We start from the raw sequence: 18,700 nt of genomic DNA, 5'->3' as shown, positions 1-18,700 counted from the left end.
CATTAACTTGGTGAAGACCCTCGGGGCGGAGGTCAGCCCAAATGGCAGTACTCGAAATTGATAGTGAGAGTTGCCAATTGCGAACCTCAGGTATTTCCTGTGTTTGAGATGGATAGGCACATGGAAATAAGCGTCCTGAAGGTCCAGAGATACCAACCAGTCCTGAAACTGCAGGGCCTGGAGGATCTGAGAAAGAGTGACCATCTTGAATTTGTCTTTCCTGAGGAATTTGTTCAATTCTCGCAAGTCCAAGATGGGTCTCAGTCCTCCGTCTTTCTTCGGAATGAGAAAGTAAGGGGAGTACCAGCCCTTGTTCCTCTCCGCTACAGGTACCGGTTCTATGGCACCTTTCTCTAGCAGGTCCAAAATTTCCTGCAAGAGGAGCGGATCTGGAGCTTTCTGAGAGCTGATCCCCGGTGGATGACTCTAAGGTATACGTAGGAAAGGCAGGCAGTAACCTTGGGCGACTGTTTCCAATGCCCAAGCATCTGACGTGATAGCCTGCCATACCGTCAGATGTTGAGTCAACCTGCCTCCTACAGGTGTCCTGTGAGGGGAGTCCTCAGAGTGGTTTTGGGGCGGCTGATGCAGATGCCGATGGTAAAGAGGCACCTGCTGTTGCTGTGGCTTTAGAATATCTACCCCGTCCATCTCGGGTAGTTCTTCTTTGACCCCTTTGAGCCGGTCGTCCTCTACCTCTTCCGAAAGCGGAGTAGAAGCGAAAGGAATTGCCCCTCGCAGAGGTTCCTGTGGGACGAAAAGGAGTCTGACGGATTGCAGCTCCTAGGGATTTTGCTGCTGCTTTTGAAGTTTGCAGTTTCTAAACTGTCATCCGCCTTTTTCCCGAACAAAGAAGAGCCATCGAATGGCATGTTCAAGAGCCTGGCTTGCACATCTGGGGCAAAACCCGACTTTCTCAACCAAGCGAACCTCCTGGTTGATGTACTTGCCGCCATTGCTCTGCTGATACTGTCAGCCGAATCAATGCCCGTCTGGAGGGATTCGCACATAGCGTCTTTACCGTCCTGTATAATATTCAGGAACGCATCCCTCTCTTCTCCCTCCGGGATGCAGTCAGCCGCTGTAGAAGCACACTCCCAAAGTGTATGGCTGAACCAAGCAAGGGTGCACGTAGCATTAACCGACTTTAACGCCATGCTACATGCTGAAAAGACTTTCTTTGCCATAGCATCATATTTTTTATCGTCCCTGTCCTGTGGGACTGTAGGATAAGCCGTCTTGACATCGGTAGAGGATGCTGCTTGTACCACCAGACTTTCTGGGGATGGATGTTTAGACAAAAACTCTGGGTCTGTGGAAGATACCCTGTACTTTGCAGACAGTTTTTTATTTACTGCTGGTATTACTTCTGGGGTTTCCCAGTTTGTCATGATCTTTCTCTGAAGGGCTTTATGAAAGGGCACCACCGGATCCTCTTGTGGGCCTTTGTCAAGAATATCCGTGAGGTCATCTTGTTGGAAAGATTGTGAAGGTGCAGACCACCCCATGAACTCTGTAATCCTAGCCATTAAGGCTCTGTAGGGGGTTTCAGCATGCTCCCCCGGTTCTGGCTTAGCAAAATCCACCTCAGGGGAAGTGTCTAACCCACTTGCCTCATGTAAAGAATCATGAAGATCCTTTAATCTACGCTCTTCAGAGGAAAATTCCTCTCTAACTGGGGTTACAGGTCCCTGTAACTCAAATGTGTCTTGTTCAGACAAATCACCCTCTTCTAAAATTGAGGATATAGTTCTCAATTGTTCTGAACTCATAAAGGGAGTAAATCCCATTTCCAAGGCAGAGGGTGCCGAACTTGTCATTATTGGCCTCGAAAACGTCGATGTCGTCGACGCTGACGTCGAAGGCTTCGAGCGTGGCGTCGAAAACAGAGGTGGAGGCCTCGAGGACCTCGACAGAATTGGAATTCTACTCGACAATATCGACGCCATCGACGTCGAGGGCCTGGGGATCGTCACTGGATGTGTGGTCACCGTGACTTTTCTCGGCGTCGACGCCGGTGTCGAGGCCGGCGTCGAGTCGACAGACCCGTGTGTCGAAGGTCCCTTCGACAACGGCGTCGATGACATCGACCTCGACGGAACCTTCGAGGAAGGTTTGGAGGTCATAGTCACACTCGAGGGTTCGAGACGCGCTCGAGAGGTTTCTTTCGCCGGGTACTGCGACTCGCGGCGTTTTTGACCTTCGGGTCTTTCGACCAGAGCATCGCTCTCGGCAGTCTTCGAGGGGGTCGAGGCCGCTTTCTCGAAGACGCTCATCATATTTTTTCTGAATTCCTCCCATTCAGCCCGGGAACTATGTTTCGTGGGGCAAGAGATTCTTTTTGGCGAAACAGAGGAAGAGGAAGACGGAGAAGAGGATCTTCGACGTCTCCTCTTCGAGTGCTTCGATCTCGAGGAGTGATGAGACCCACTCCGAGACCTGGAGCGCGAATGGTGACGAGGAGACGAATGTCTCGACTTCGTCGACGAAGAAGAAGCTTTAAAAGTCTTACCTTTCTCCAGCTTCCCCCTACGATCCTTCAGGGCCTTAGCTGTCATGGACATACAGTCCTCGCACTCCGAACAATGGTGTTCGGCTCCCAAGCACCACAGACAATTTCTGTGAGGATCGGTGAACGACATCTTTTTCCCACAATCTCGACATTTTTTGAAGCCGGATCGAGGAGTTGTCGATTCCGACGAGGAAGCCATCGGGTACGGATCGAATAACTCGAGGTAAATAGGATTATTCTGACTAAGAACTGAGCAACGGTATTCCGAGGCACCGAGTAGCGCGGAAAAACGGAACTAGGCAACGGACGCTGCGCGCGACCTTTATAGGCAGGATGACGTTGAGCGTCGATACGGCGGCTGTCGAAGGACATCGACTCGAGGGACGTCGACGCGCAGCGCCCTCTAGAGAAAAAATTTCCGAGCCCAGCAGAGCTGGAAGGATATATCTAAGATGAGGAATACGTCGGAGGACACAATCCCTTCGAACGAGAATTCTATGAACAGAAAGAATAATAAGAATTAAGAAGAGAAGAAAAATCCAAGAGGGAGGATAGAGTCTGGATAGATCTACCCTGGGAAGAGGGGAAAAGTACCCCTTTATTGTAAAAGGAAAGAAAGCCCTACAGAGATTGGACACCAGAAGGAATATCTAGAAAAGAAGTGAACTATAATCACCCAGAAGGCAAATCCAAAAACTGGGAACCAATGTTCCACAGAACCCATTAATACAGATCAAAGTATTCATCCAAGGTCAAAGAAAGCAATATTTGATAAAGAACAAAAGTCTAATCAAATCTTTAGAGTTGCACCAACTGGTTAAAAAAGTCATGAAAAACAATTTAAAAATCACCCATTAAGGAGAACCATGAAGAGATTTGCAAGAAACAACCCCCAGGAGAACGGAGTCATTCTCCCGTCTCTAGTTGTTAGAACAGTGGTAGGGGGTCAGCTAGGGTTAGCTTTGGACTGTAGACCGATTCTTTGCCACATAGTAACAGGGAAAGCCTTCTTAAAGAAGAAGGCTTTCCCTGTTCCTATGTGGCAAGGAACCGGTCCACAGTCCAAAGCTAACCCTAGCTCTGTTCTAACTAGAAACTCTTTGAAATGTCATCCGTGTCTACGTTCTTCTGACCCACCACAAGACCAACCTGTGGGTACAGATCTCAAGTACCCTCAACACAAACCTCGTAGACCACCACCACCACCACCCATACTCAGAACCTAGGTTCTTCCTACATGCACACGTCAACACAAGAACAAAGCTTCCTTGCACATTCCCCTCTGTACCACTAACCGAACCCTTGCAGACTCCTTAAGGTCCCATAGTGCCAAGAGACCATGCAAATAGAGCATGACAATGTATAAAAGGCGATGACAAAACATACACCCAGAGTAAAGTCGCTCAGATTTGCCATCAACTGGGACATCTCCTCCATAAAACCCATCACAAACAAGAGGCCAGCTCCCTCTCCTCGACTCAACCAAGCCAGTCTTCCCCAGAACCGACCTTTGACTCATTTTCCAAGCCTTGACCCTTCCCCACTTTAATGCCCTTGTTGTAGATGCCCTAGTCGCAACACAAGCCCCATTCAAAGCTGTCCAGCCCGCCTCACTGCAATGCAAACATCCGCCCTATGGCTTCAGGGATGTTGTAGGTTAACTTGTTGGGTCTGCATCACCTTAGTGTTCAATTGTGACCGAGTTTCGCTCCTGGGTGATTTCGATGGTCAGTCTCTTCCCTGTGCATGTGTGCTCTCCTCTGATTTTGCTCTTGGTAGCAGTCTGCCGCTTTAGTGCTTCACAATGAATTGCCCCTCTAGCTGCGCTTCCTCACCAGAGACCTGCTTCCCTACTCTTTTCCCAAGTGGTGCTCATTGGACACCGCAGGTAAGCCGCCATCAAGCAATACCTGTATTCTTTTACTTCCACTTGTATCCCAGCAAGCAATGTCTACTTCTCAGGACTGTGACCCTGGCCGTGTTCCCCACAAGGCTTCCAGCCCCTTTGGATTTTGTTCCGGAACAGTGCCTGATGGGCAATGCAGGCGGCCCCCTCATGTCGAACAGCAACAGGCTTTTGCTCCCTCTTGTGAATTTACACTGTGACTATGCTCCCAGGGTCTGTATTGATGTTTAGAGTATCAGACAAAAAGGCACTACAAACAAAATTTGAGAAACTACCGACACATGCCCCTGCTCCCACCCGAACAGCTTCAACTGATGTGTATCTCGGTGGTGACCGCAGAGCACGGTCACAGGAAGGAGCTTTTATTGCTGCCTCTTTTGAAGGAGAAGGTTAAAATGCATCTTTCATTTGCATAAATAAAAAGGCCCCCTGGGAATGGCAATTAATGTTACACTCCAAAAAAAGTTTCTCCCAACTTTAAAACATGGGGAGTACGATATTTCCACTACAAACTCTTATCTACGGCTTCAAACCCATGGAGCCACACACGGTTTCCAAGTTTTAAATGTAAGCTTGTGGTTTCATCCTTACTCCACTTTGTGGGCCATGCTGGGTTTTGCCAATTGCATTCCTCAAGAGCGATACCGGGTGGTCCATTTGGGTCGGTATGCATGTTATGTGGCCATCGATTTGGTGAGGACATCTTTTACAGGGTGTGATAATGTCAGGTTGTCACATTTTGTACCTCACATTGGCAAGGTTCCTTGGAGAATAGGGTGTTTCAAATACTATTCCAGGAAAGTTAGAAAGGGAGGTTGTTGAAGTATTAAATGAATCCTGTTTAGAGAGTAACACATTACCTTTTTTAGTTTGTTCATATTCCCTTAACTCACTTTCATTTAGAAAGATGACACACTCCCAACCCAAGATGGTGGAACACTTTCCCAGCAGTGATTGGTTTATTTTACTGCAGGCAGCATTGTGTTGTCATTTAGAATGTTCCTGACAATTCTAAAATGCCTTTCATTAAAGTTTTCATCTGGTTAGGTCATATAATTTATAGCTCCAGTAAATTAAAGTTATAGTTACAATTTTACAAGTATAGAATCTTTTGTTGTTTGTTAAATCAATTTTTAAAGCAAAGATTCAAGAAAGAAGTTCAAGAAATCTAACGTTGAAGATTTCCCACTAGAACCAGTTTGCTGGGCAGCTGAATCGTTTACAGAAGAACTAAACTAAGCCAAGTGTATTTTTTTGTTTAAAAGGAAGCAAACTCTAAGACTTTTAATCTGAAGATGATTGTAGACTTTTTAATGCAGCATAAATTGTATGTAATGAAAAGACTATCTGTTAAATATACAAGAAAATTAGTTGTGCTTTTTGTTGTAAAAAGGTTTTTTGGCATTAACTAGGCGCGCGGATCAATTTCGCCGAGTTACTAATTAAAATTTTTGTTTTCTAACCCTCTAATCTTTGAATGTTTAAGTTTTGAGCGTATGGCGTCTATCGTATTTTTTATAAGCGCGGTTAGAACAAAGGACCTTACGACGTAGCGTTAGCGTCGCGGCCATCTTGGATTTATTTTGAATGCGTCGCGTTTTGTTACGGACTGCATTTCTTTAAAGACATTCGTCGGAAGATAACGCTTCGGATTACAAAGCATGTCAGTTTGCAATATGAGTGAGCGTCATCTAATGTTAATTATTTTTCAAGAGAAATATTGTTTTGAGGAAGTTTTCAAGTTAAGAATTCTTGCAGTATAGAATTTTCCAGCTGAACATAAAAGACATCAGATGTAGAAGGTATTTGACATATATTTATATATATTTAGTGGACTAAAATAAACAGAAGCAAGATACGCATTAGCTATAGTAATAACTACATTGTTGGGTATCATTTATTTTTAAAATCACAGTTTTAGAAAAGAAAGAAGATAGACATATTGAAGAGAAGTTCGTACAGAGCATCTAAAGTAGCAGCAGCATTCTCTCTGAAGCAGCCTAAGAGTAAATCTAGCTTAGGCAACAGGTAATTAGAAAAATATTAAATTGAGAGAGAGATAGTCAGAAAGAAAGTTTATATTATTTATTTAAGGTTGTATTTTCCTTTTATGAACTCAACTGATTAAAAACCATCCAGAGAAGACAATCTGAAGTACCAATCTGAAGTACCTGCAGTGGGAGTTCTTGTCTTTTGTTATTTTCTCCATTCCCCCTTTCCCCTTGGGTTTGCCTGGCCAATAGTTAAATAGAATAAGGATTGTTGAGCAGGCAGGCTTTGGGGGTTTGGTGGGCCAGCTTCACTCCTGCAGGATCCAACTGCTTCAGTTCTTGACAGATAAAAAGCCCGACTTCAGGCTCAGCCAAAGAGGGAAGGAAGGAGGCCCCCGACCTATGTCCCAGTCAGGAATGGCCGGTTCAATGCTGGTGGACACCGCCTCCCCAACCCATCCTAAGCCCAAGGAAGTGCAGCGGTGGTGGGGACACAGGAGGCCGGAGAAGCAACAGGGTGAATCGAGGGGAACTACCTGTGGAGCAGCAGAGAGAGGTGGATTAGCAGCAGGAGGATGTTGTGTGGGGCTGCAATGACACTAGCGGGGAAAGGAGAAGTGGGCGTAGGATGGCAGCCCAACACCGAAAGAACGATCAACCTATTCCAATTGGGGTTGCCCCCCCTCTTCCCCCCCTCCCCCCAGACGAGAAAAAGTATCTCCCCAGCAATACAAAGCAATTTCTGGGAGCGATCATTAAATCAAGGGGACTAGTCTTCACCTCAAACGAAAGTAAAAAACTTGCTGCAAATTCCTCACCATCTAGCCGCCAAATACGCAGCCATACGTAAGGCAAAGCGCTTGCTCGGGATGATGGCTTCATGCATTCACTTGGTTCCACACGCGCATCTGCGCATGCACCCAATGCAAGAGTGGTTAGCGAAACAATGGTCTCAGGCAAGCGGTCAGTGGGACGATCTAGTGGTTGTTTCGCTAACCTTACTACAAGATCTTCGCTGGGGGGGTCCAAGGAAAATGTGTTGGAAGGAAAACCATTTCACAATCCACCAGTTCAAGCGATAGACCCCTCACTTTCCAGAGTCCATTACCTCCACCACACAGCGCATGGCCAGTGGGGACACCACAGCCCAAAACCACATCTACCTTTTGGAGCTACTAGCAGTCCTCAAAGCCCTACAAGTTTTTCAACTGCATCTAGCAGGTCAGAAAGTGCTAATACTCACAGGCAGCACCACTGCCATGTTTAACATAAACCAGCATGGAGGCACACACACTCCAAGTCTTTCCAGGATTTCCCAAAAAATTTGGAAGTTGGCAATCAAACGGAACATGATCCTAGTGTCTCAACACGTTCCAGGAGAACTCAGAGCTCTAGCAGACACTAAGCAGAAACCCTCTACCCGAAGAGCATGAGTGGCAACTCAGACATTTTAAATTAAATCTTCATATGGCGTTATTCTCATTTAGACTTGTTCACCACAAACCTAAACTCACAATGCATGGTTTCCACATCTGCTCAAACTGGCGATGGGCAAACCGATCAAACTCTCGTGCCCCTACAACATGCTAGCCCAGCACAGGGAGACAACACTCCACCCACAGCCTCAGTCTATGAACTTGGCAGCCTGGGTCCCAGAGTTGGGTTATTTAAAACTACCCCAAAAGGTGTATGGATATCCCGAAAGAGGCATGCAAACCCAACACCAGGCACTGTTACTTCTACAAGTGGAAAATATTTGTGATATGGTGCCAGTCACAAGCTTTAAATCCATTTGAATGTTCCCCAGCAGACATTCACTCCATGCTCCATCTACTAGACTCTGGCCTAGTAAACTCCATCAAGGTTCACCTAGCGGCTCGGTCAGCGTACATCACTTGTCAAAACAAGGTCTTGGTGGAAAGTTCATGTTATCAAGGCTTTGATGGAGGGAGTAAAGAGACTTTACCCTCCACCAACAGGTTGGGGCCTTAATGTTGTGCTCTCAAAGATCAAGGGCCCCTCTCTCACTTACAGCCTATGCACAAATCCGGCTTCAAACACCTGACCTACAAAATAGCTTTCCTAGTAGTCATCACCTCGATAAAACTAGTTTGTGAGCTGTGCGGCTGTGTAAACTACAAATTAGTTGCCTGTACTGTCTATCCACAACCCGTGTAGCTGATCACGAGCGCTGCTAGCCATCGTCGTCCAACTGCTTTAACGGTGCCCATTTGTCCTTAGCTGCGGGTTATCCACCCGCCCCTCTTTTGCTGTCTTTTTCTGCCCCCAATGGTCCTGTGTTTACTGTACCCGTTGGCCCTACAATACTAGTCATATAAACTGCCAGGTGCCTTACCAACTGGGTCGCTGCCTGCCTCTCACTGTAATAATTGACTCACTTGCATCCTAAAATGTATTACATGTATTTAACTGTGAATCTATTACATGCTCCAATTAATGCATCACTGGCGACCTACACTATCTAGTAGATAGTTTCTAACATTCTAGGTCCTCATTCTTAATTTGTCACCGTTACAAATCATCATGATCCTACACGCCGGCACTGACCCTAAGCAAATGCTCTTCTTACTTGTCCTATCATACTCACTGTGGGCACTCACCATCGCAATCCAATTACCAATAGCTAGTTTATTTGTAGCTATTAATTCGCTCATATTGACAATGGTCCCCACCTACAGGCCTATAGCAAACCAACCACCTAAACAGATAGTGGCACTGCACAATGATACTATGGGACCCCCGTGCTATGCCATGGCTTGCCACACATGAGCACTGGCCCCACCAACATATACCTTAATGCCCCTGCCCTATGGTTAGATCACTTCACTAAGAAACCTACACCTAACCAACCTTGCTCAATTCACTTGAGAAACAAGAGACTAGGAACCAGATTTCTGTGCATGATTGGGCACACTAAGCATCCTTGCTCTTGGTCCAAACATTTGACGCCTAGCCCCATCTACCAGATTCCCATTACACCAACTCCTAAGTCTTCTCAGATGTCCCCAGCCCTACCAGGCAAAGCTACACAGATCAAGGGCGCTATGGTTGACGCTAGGTCTCTCTCAGCACATGCATTCGATATTGCTGACCTTATAAAGACACAGGAGCTTGACTTTATTGCCATTTCTGAAACCTGGCTTCATGCTGCCTCCGGTCCTGCACTCTCCCTAGCAATTCCTTTAGATTACTCAATTACTAGATGCGACCGCACCACCAGAGGGGGTGCAGTTGCTTTCATCCATAAAAATTCACTCGGCCTGAGAGCCTTACCTAGTGCGAACATTGAATCTGCTGAACTACTCTAGGTCAAACTACCACTATCTGCTAACCAAACGGCCACTGTACACTTAATCTACAGACCACCAGGCCCATGACATTTGTAGACAATATCACTTCCTTAGTACTTGACAAAGCCCTAACTAATTCGCAAATCATCCTTCTTGGGGACCTTAACTTAGGCTACCAAGACCCTAATGACCCTACTGCTATAGACTTCGCTAACACCTTAGCTGATTTAGGATTCACCCATCACATCCAAGAACCTACCCACACTAAAGAGAGGTCTCTAGATTGGTTAATTGACGCCAACTGTAACATCAGCTTACTATCCAATTCACCTTGTGCATGGTCGGATCACCATATTATTACCTTCAACCTTGAGGCAGTACATTGTCCGGCGCCATCTATTGCACCTGCCATCCCTACCAGAAACAAAAGGGACATAACCAAGGAAAGGTTACTCCCTCTTATTCTTCCTACCCTTAACTTCACCGATTCCTGCTCGGATCCCACGATTTTAGCAGACACCTATAACCAAGTGTTGCTTGCAGCTTTAAATTCCATCGCCCCCCTTAAACTCAGGAAACCTAAACCACATGCACACATCAATTTGTGGTTCACACCACAGTTAAGAGTGCCTCACAAAGCGAAACGTAGCGCAGAAACTCGATGGAAAAGTCATCCTTCTGATGCCCACAAGGACAGACTTTTCCTAGCCGCCCTTAACTACAAAGAAGCTATAATCCAGGTGAAAAAAAAGTCTTATAATAATCGCATCATGTTAGCAAAATCTAATAACAAAGAATTATTCAAAATTCTAAAGGAACTTGAGTCACCTGCATTGCCCCCAGACATCTGCACTAAAGACAGCAATTGGTGTACTAACATAGAGACAAGCACTCCTGGACAAAATTGCATCCCATCAAACTAAAATTAGAGGCAAACAAACTCTCCACGGACGGAAAAACCTCAAACCACTCCTATGATTGCTACTTGCCAGGCCAACATGAATTGTAAACCTTTATCCTTCTCCCCTCTTACTATCGTTGAAGTAGAAGGAATTATGAACAAACTTAAACCTTCCAACTGTCAAGGTGATTCTTGTCCGGCCACTATCAAGGAAGCCTCTCACGGCCTAGCCCCTTTCATCACGGCATTCATAAACGCATCCTTCAAAACTGGTATAGTCCCAGACAATCTCAAGGACGTGTGTGGGATCTCTCTGCTCAAAAAACCATCCTTTGACCCATATATACCTAACTTTAGACCCATCACTACTGTCCCTTTCTTGCTCAAGCTTTTAGATTGCGCAGCCTACCTGCAGATCCAAGACTATCTTGAAACCAACAATCTCCTCGGTCTGAGACAATCTAGATTCCGCCCGAGACACGGAACCGAAACAGCCTTGATCGATCTCAAAACTTGAGGTATTAAAAAGATAATGGGAAATTGGATCCACTATTACTTCTCGATCTTTCCGCTGCATTTGATCTGGTAAATCAACAAATCCTATGCCAGCATCTCAAATCTGCCGCCTACCTCTGACTCAACCACTGCTTGGATCAACAAATTTCTAAGCAACAGATCCATGCGGGTATTTTCCCCTACAGCCTCTGCGGACCCCTCTCCCATTCACTGCGGCGTTCAACAAGGTTCCTGTGTGTCGCCTACTCTCTACAATGTGTTCACCAAATCTCTGATGTTCTTGATTATCTAGGTGTCTTACACTAATTATGCTGATGACACCCAGATACTCATCCCTATTACAGGGGATCACACAGCTGACACCAAATCTTTGAATGACGTCTACCTGGTCATTCAGGCCCGGACGGCACAACATGAACTTTGCCTCAATGATAAGACTGAGCTCCTAATACTAGGCTCAACTCAACGTCTTAATAAATTAGACCAGGCCTTTAAGTCTTTCACCATAGATGGCAATGTCATTAAGGTCTCCAAGGACACAAACATTAGGAGTCTATCTGGACTCTGCTCTATCATTGAACAGACAAACTAATGCACTAAGGTCGGCACCGGCCTATACCTGCAAAATCATTACGGCTTGCAGGCCTTTTTTGAATTTCCCTATCTGTATTATCTTGGAAAGAACACTTCTGTCTAAGATTGACTAATGTAGTGCCCTCTACATGGGGACTAGCCAGTCTAACCTCAACAAACTACCCAGATTAATGCCATCAGAGCGGCACTCAATATTCCTAGGCACCACCATATCTCCAACGTCAGAACTGATCTACGCTGGCTCCCAGTAACACACAGAATCTCTGAAAACTCTTGCCTTGACGCACAAATGCCTGGCCAATAAGGCCCCTTACTACCTCCTATCCAACCGTCTCACTCTCCATACGTCCTCACGACCCATGAGAACTGCACAAATTCATAGCCTCTCCTTGTCCAGATTCAAACGTCAAAAAGCTGGAGGTGTGAGCTTACCCGTCCTGGCCACGAAGCTCTGGAACTCCATTCCTGTCTCCATCAGAACGGATTTATAAATCAGGGCTCCTGGAAAAAACCCTATTCTGCCCAGGAGGGCTTCTTGAGAAACAAAGATACAAGTGAATGGGTCAGTGAAAACTGGTGCACTCGCTTACTATTCAATCACCGTGAACAGAGAAATAATTGAGTATTGCACCTGGATATATCAAATACTGTTTTTTATATTTAACATCTATTTGCATATTGCTTTTGGTACAAAGTTAATCAAGGGTTTCAGAGTAAAGTCATACAGATTTTCACAAAACAAGCATCTAGTCAGAAATTACTTATACAGTGAACAGAGTGCAGATCTCTACCGACGAACTTTCCAACCACAGTGTTACCAAGGCTTCTACACTGTTCAGTACACAAATACATTCTGTACCTTTGTTTCAACTGTTTATTTTTGACCCCTGTCGCTATATATCGACAGTAGAGATCTGCACTCGGTTCAATGTATAAGTAATTTCTGACTTGATGCTTGTTGTCTTGTGAAAATCTGTATGACTTTACTCTGAAACCCTTGATTAACTTTGTACCAAAAGCAATATGCAAATAGATGTTAAATATAAAAAACGGTATTTGATATATCCAGGTGCAATACTCATTTTTTCTGTGTTCACAGTGATTGAATAGTAAGGGAGTGCACCCGTTTTCACCGACCTTTTCACTTGTATCTTTGTTTCTCCATCAGAACTGATGCTTCTTTCCAAGCTTTCAAGAATAAAACCTTATCTTGGCTGTTCACACCAAGTATGTGATGCACCGTGTATTGGGTTGTTGCCTAATCTTCACGGTCACCGTTTTACTGTATATTTCTGCAATGTTTTGAACTTATGACTTCATATTGTGACTCCAGCTCTCCCCTGTATCATTTTGTAAACAGGTGGAGCTAGATTGCATTTCCATTGATCTGTACTTTAACTGTGTATGCAAGACTATGCGCCCGTATGCTTTCGGGCCTGGTTGCGCTTTACAAATAAACTAAATAAAATACAAGCACTTTCAGTGCAAGACCCTTGCTTTGTTATACATAAGGACAAAGAGGAACTCTGAACACATCCTAGGTTTTCACATAAAATCATATCCAAGTTCCATGTTAACCAGTCCATTGAACTATCCACTTTCTTTTCAAAATCCATCTAACTCAGCTGAGAGGAGCCTCCATACACTAGATGCAAGGATGGCAGTTTTGTACTATGTAAACAAGATAAAACTTAAGAAAAACAGACCAACTGTTTCTCTCCATAGCACCGGGCGGGGGAGGGGTGGGAAATCACATTTCAAAGAACGGCATCTCCTGATGGATAGTCAAGAGCATACAGCTGTGCTACTCTCCATCAAAGAAAACCCTGCCTTTCACACAATGAGCTCGCTCTACCAGAGGTACTGAGCTAATTTGGCATTTATTGCAAACGTCCCTCGAGACGAAATTTCAAAGCAGCACTTGGAGTTCCATACATCTCTTTACTCGGCATTACTACATTGACACACTCTAAAGCAGATTCACAGGTGGGACAAGCAGTGCTAAAACGTACATGCCGCTGTACCTTCTCACAACCCACCTTCTCCAGATACTGCTCACTAGTCTATGTATACCATGTGATCTAAGCAGATCCACAAGCCTCAGAAGGGATACATTACTAACCGTAATCATTTCTGATTCTTGTATCTGCTTAGATTCACATGCGTCCACGCTTCCTCCCCTTGGAGTAGAAGGTGCATGGATCTCTTTTTGTCTATCTCTTATCTGCTTACTCAGGCTACCTCATGTCAAACAAAATCCGAGGGACCTAGGCGCATGTAGGACCATGGGTACAGTGGACGACACACTAGGGATAGTATTACTGACGCGCCCAGTCGACGTCCCTTTTTGAAAACAAATAATGTGATACTCCGCAACTGCCACTAGATGGCGGCCTATGCATAGCATGTTAATCTAAGCAGATACATGCATCAGAAATAAGATTACGGTAAGTAATGCATCCCATATAGGGACGGATGGTCACAGGGAATACTTTGGATCTTGCAAACAGTTCAAGGCTTTTGTAATAAATGTTTCTGCAGCAGTCTAAAAAGGTTTGAAAAAACCTTTTCACCTGAAATGTAAAGTGGGAAAAATCCCTTTTGGTCAGGTCACACTCCACAGCGCTCCTAGTAGCCATCGCTGGAAGTTCACCTCCAGTTCTGAGCCACAACAGCCAAGGCATTGCGAGTATGCAAATTAGCCGAGATGCAAACCTTTTCTCCAGGAACTTCCACCAATGGCTATTAGGGGTGGAGTGTGTGACTTGACCCAAATGGAACCATGGTGAGGGGGTGTAGGTAGAAGTGTGTATGTGTGTAAGAAGCTGTAATCAGGACAAACCCCATAAGCAGAAAAGTGTGGGGTGGGTTTCAGATGGGTCAAAGAGCAATGCCAGTGAGTGTACCATGCAGGGAGAGAGCGCTGCTCGACAGGGTCCTGGCGAAATCTCGTATCACACGCTGATCTGTACAACATGAGTGATGCTGGCTGGCGGAAAACCCCAGGTTTAGAAGTGGCTAGGGGTAAATAACTAGACATCTGAGTAGCGCCATCTAAGAGGGGTCAAAGTTGAGACATACTGTATAAACCTTCCATTATGGGGCCTTCAAGCAAATAGTCTAGAGAAAATCGAGCAATTGTAACCCAACACTTTCAGAGCAAAAAGCCTCATCACCACCCAAAATAAATCTAAGTTAATTCATACCTTCAAGCCCTCTTCATAAACTTTACTTCTACACCAAGGAAACTGACAAGGTCATATGACTGGTAAGGCCTTTTCATCTGTAGATGAATAAGCATGAAAGGCTGTTGGAGGTTCCATTCAGAGAACTGTGCCAAAGGAAGGATACAACTCTACAGGCTACAACCAAAATTCAAAGTTACAAATCCGCTCCCCTGCTGCTTTCAATGTATTTTCTGCTATTCTGAACTTGGATCATGATGGTAAACCGGTGATGGTAAAAATGGGAGGATATTAGCGGATTTAACTTAGACACTGCTTTTTAAAACTTATATCAAAACATGAAGCTCATTGGACAGAGCACTGGAAGCTGTCTTATTAATCGTAATTACCCCAAAGTGAGTTTTTACTTCCATGAAAGTCTCACTGCATGCACATCATCCCTCACTGTATGCAGCTCCCCCCCCCTTACTGCTGTAACGCGTGTAAGTGTGCACATGAGCACAGAAGTAACAGTGTGGTACTTTCTTCTGCCCACGCAATACTACCAGCCAAGCCACCAATCACAGAGGAGGATCTGTGAAACACGGGAAGTGTTGGGGGTTTTTCGCAAGGAAGGTACAGCGGTACCGGGGATGTACAGCAGCAGGTGTGCGCAGAACATCTCATGAGTGGGGCCGCCTCAAGAAGAGTTGCATCACGATACAGGTCAGGCATAAAATGACTGAAATGTAACGCATATCCAGCCTGCTCTTGGCCAAGGCAAAACATGCCACAGGAAACTAGATGGTTTGCAGATATGGGTAGCTCACCTCCTCTCATTAATCTTTTGCTGGTTGAAACGTCTGTGGAAGTCTCGCAGCTCAGGAAGCAGTCCTTCTGCAAGCATCTGGTCCACTCTCTGACTGAGCCGCTTATCTAGTGCTTTAGAGGGAAAAGAAAGCAGTTAAATGCAAGAAGTGGTTTGTCTGCGCAATAGGCATAAAGAACATGTGGCTCAGGAGGCCCAACTCTGCTGGCACACACCATGCATGAATGTGGCAACAGAAAGACATGACCTCACCTGCTACCACAGAGAGCACACAACCCTCAACGAACCCACACCCCTGACCCACAGCACCCCTCGATTAGTACTGGTAATTCCTCAAATGTACTTCAATCCTGCAGTGCAGCACCCATCTCAGGTATTCGAGATGTCCAAGTACCGCACGCACCGGTTTGCCAAGAAATTCACTAGCTAATCCTCCAATTCTACTAAAACGCTTCTCTTTCAAGACACCTAGTTTTTTACTTTAGCCCCTGAATTGCACTGTGTTCTGGAAATACATCTCAATACAGACCTGCAGCAGCCCTTACTCTCCTGCTTAACATGGGGCTTCCTCAGAACATCTTAAGGCAGAGGACCCCATGAATATGATCCAAAAACCCTTATTCGTAGCTTGCTCTTACAAAACAGAACCAGAAATGGCTCAGGTCAAAGAATCTAATCCCGGAGACCAGAGCCTTACCTTCCTGGTCCATGTGGAGCCACAGGATGCACGGTGAGGGGTACCGGAGCGGTCCGCTGAGGGGTCCTGCTCCAACCTCTGCCTGCTGGCGTCGAAGAAGTTCACTGTGACAGATCCCAGTCTGCTCATATACCTGCAGACTCCTGCAGGACAGAAGAGACAGGTGTCCCAACAGTTAATCGTCTTTAGAAATACATCCGCAGAGGACGAGATGCAAGACAAGTCTGCTGGTCACTCCTACATGTACTGCCAGGTAGAACCCACAAGCGAGCAACCACACAACATGCTGCCAAACACACACGGTCATTAACAGACATCACTCAGAATATATGTGCTTATATGGAGCACAGCACAAGCGCTAAACTAGCCCAGCGCTCACCATTGAGGCGCGTGAAACCTGCAGTCATATGTTCCAATCCCAGCGAGGCGGACTCAGTCCTTCATCCTCCGGAGGCCGTTACATAGTGTACTACCAAGAAGAGTAATAGAAACACCCATTATGGTATTCCAACATAGCAACAATGCAGCATAAGCAGTAAACAAAAAGGAGAATTATCAAGAGTACGCTTTAAATCTTACACAATGAACCCATAAGCTTGTAAATGTTTTGCCAGCCTCTATACTATGGAGGGTCGAATTACCTCTAAGGGTTTAAACCTATGGCCGGCAGGTTGCACACAGCTCATTGAAGCAGCCACAATTGCGCACATTTCAATTAAACTCAAAAAGCTAGTCTATGGCACGGTTGGTTACGAAGTACAGATCTGAAAACTGTGCAGGCAGTCTTCAGCAACCAACAAGTGATGATGTACACATTAGTACTGGTAGGGAAAGGAATGGCCTGGATTCACCAAGAGGGTGCCTCACCTAGCATTCAGATTCTAGGCAAATCACTGCTGGGTGACAATATTTCATAAGGACAGCAGCTTCTTAAATGGAATCAAAAACAAATTAAACAATTAGCCGGTAGGTGACATGGAGAGTGGGGAGCTCCAGGCTATGGAGCAAGGATCCTGGGTTATAGTTGCCACTTCCACTAAAAGTAAGATCTTGGGGAATCCGGTAACCTCTACGCATGTGCTGCAAATCCCGCAACGTGCTTAGGAATAGACCGCCAAGTGACTTGGAAAACAAGACACATTAAGTATTCATCAATGTACCGGACATGTCTATTCCATCTTTGAAGCTTGGCTTCCAACTTCAGTAGAGTTCTAGGCGTCCCATAGAAGGGCCGGGTGCTGTGCCCTGCTTAGGATTTCTGGATTCCCATAGAAGGGCAGGGTTCTGTGCTTTGTAGTCCTGGGCTTCCCAGAGAAGGGCAGGGTTATGTGCTTTGTAGTCCTGGGCTTCCCAGAGAAGGGCAGGGTGCTGTGCTTTGTAGTCCTGGACTTCCCAGAGAAGGGCAGGGTGCTGTGTAGTCCTGGACTTCCCAGAGAATGGCAGGGTGCTGTGCTTTGTAGTCCTGGACTTCCCAGAGAAGGGCAGGGTGCTGTGACCTGCTTAGGATTTCTGGATTCCCATAGAAGGGCAGGGTGCTGTTCTTTGTAGTCCTGGGCTTCCCAGAGAAGGGCAGGGTGCTGTGCTTTGTAGTCCTAGGCTTCCCAGAGAAGGGCAGGGTGCTGTGCTTTGTAGTCCTGGGCTTCCCAGAGAAGGGCAGGGTGCTGTGCCCTGCTTAGGATTTCTGGATTCCCATAGAAGGGCAGGGTGCTGTTCTTTGTAGTCCTGGGCTTCCCATAGAAGGGCAGGGTGCTGTGCTTTGTAGTCCTGGGCTTCCCATAGAAGGGCAGGGTGCTGTGCTTCATAGTCCTGGGCTGCCCATAGAAGGGCAGGGTGCTGTGCTTCATAGTCCTGGGCTGCCCATAGAAGGGCAGGGTGCTGTGCTTCATAGTCCTGGGCTGCCCATAGAAGGGCAGGGTGCTGTGATTAGTAGTCCTGGGCTGCCCATAGAAGGGCAGGGTGCTGTGATTAGTAGTCTTGGGCTGCCCATAGAAGGGCAGGGTGCTGTGATTAGTAGTCCTGGGCTGCCCAAAGAAGGGCAGGGTGCTGTGATTAGTAGTCCTGGGCTGCCCAAAGGGCAGGGTGCTGTGCTTTGTAGTTCTGGGCTGCCCATAGAAGAGCAGGGTGCTGTGCATTGTAGTCCTGGGCTTCCCATAGACGGGCAGGGTTTGATTTGATTGGGTCATTTACATAGCACACCTGACTAACCAAATTGTATCTAGGCGCAGCTGGAATCTAAATACACTCTAGCAACAATGCAGAAAAAAACACCTCTACCAGAT

At 46.0% G+C, this 18,700-nt stretch overlaps 1 protein-coding gene across 2 annotated transcripts in view; it reads right to left on the bottom strand.

Moving 5' to 3' along the window:
- The window catches only part of TRIT1 (tRNA isopentenyltransferase 1), a 240,935-nt gene that overhangs the window by 48,612 nt on the left and 173,623 nt on the right, over window positions 1–18,700 (bottom strand). For both annotated transcript variants that reach the window (XM_069622400.1, XM_069622401.1), the window contains exons 5-6: window positions 16,422–16,564; window positions 15,726–15,837 (exon numbers count right to left, since the gene is read on the bottom strand). In XM_069622400.1, the coding sequence (XP_069478501.1) occupies window positions 15,726–15,837; window positions 16,422–16,564 (255 nt within the window). The remainder of the gene's footprint in view (window positions 1–15,725; window positions 15,838–16,421; window positions 16,565–18,700) is intronic.

Source organism: Ambystoma mexicanum, chromosome 11, assembly GCF_040938575.1.
Source record: "Ambystoma mexicanum isolate Mex_15411 chromosome 11, UKY_AmexF1_1, whole genome shotgun sequence".
Lineage (NCBI taxonomy): Eukaryota > Metazoa > Chordata > Amphibia > Caudata > Ambystomatidae > Ambystoma > Ambystoma mexicanum.
This window is presented reverse-complemented; position numbering and strand designations above follow the sequence as displayed.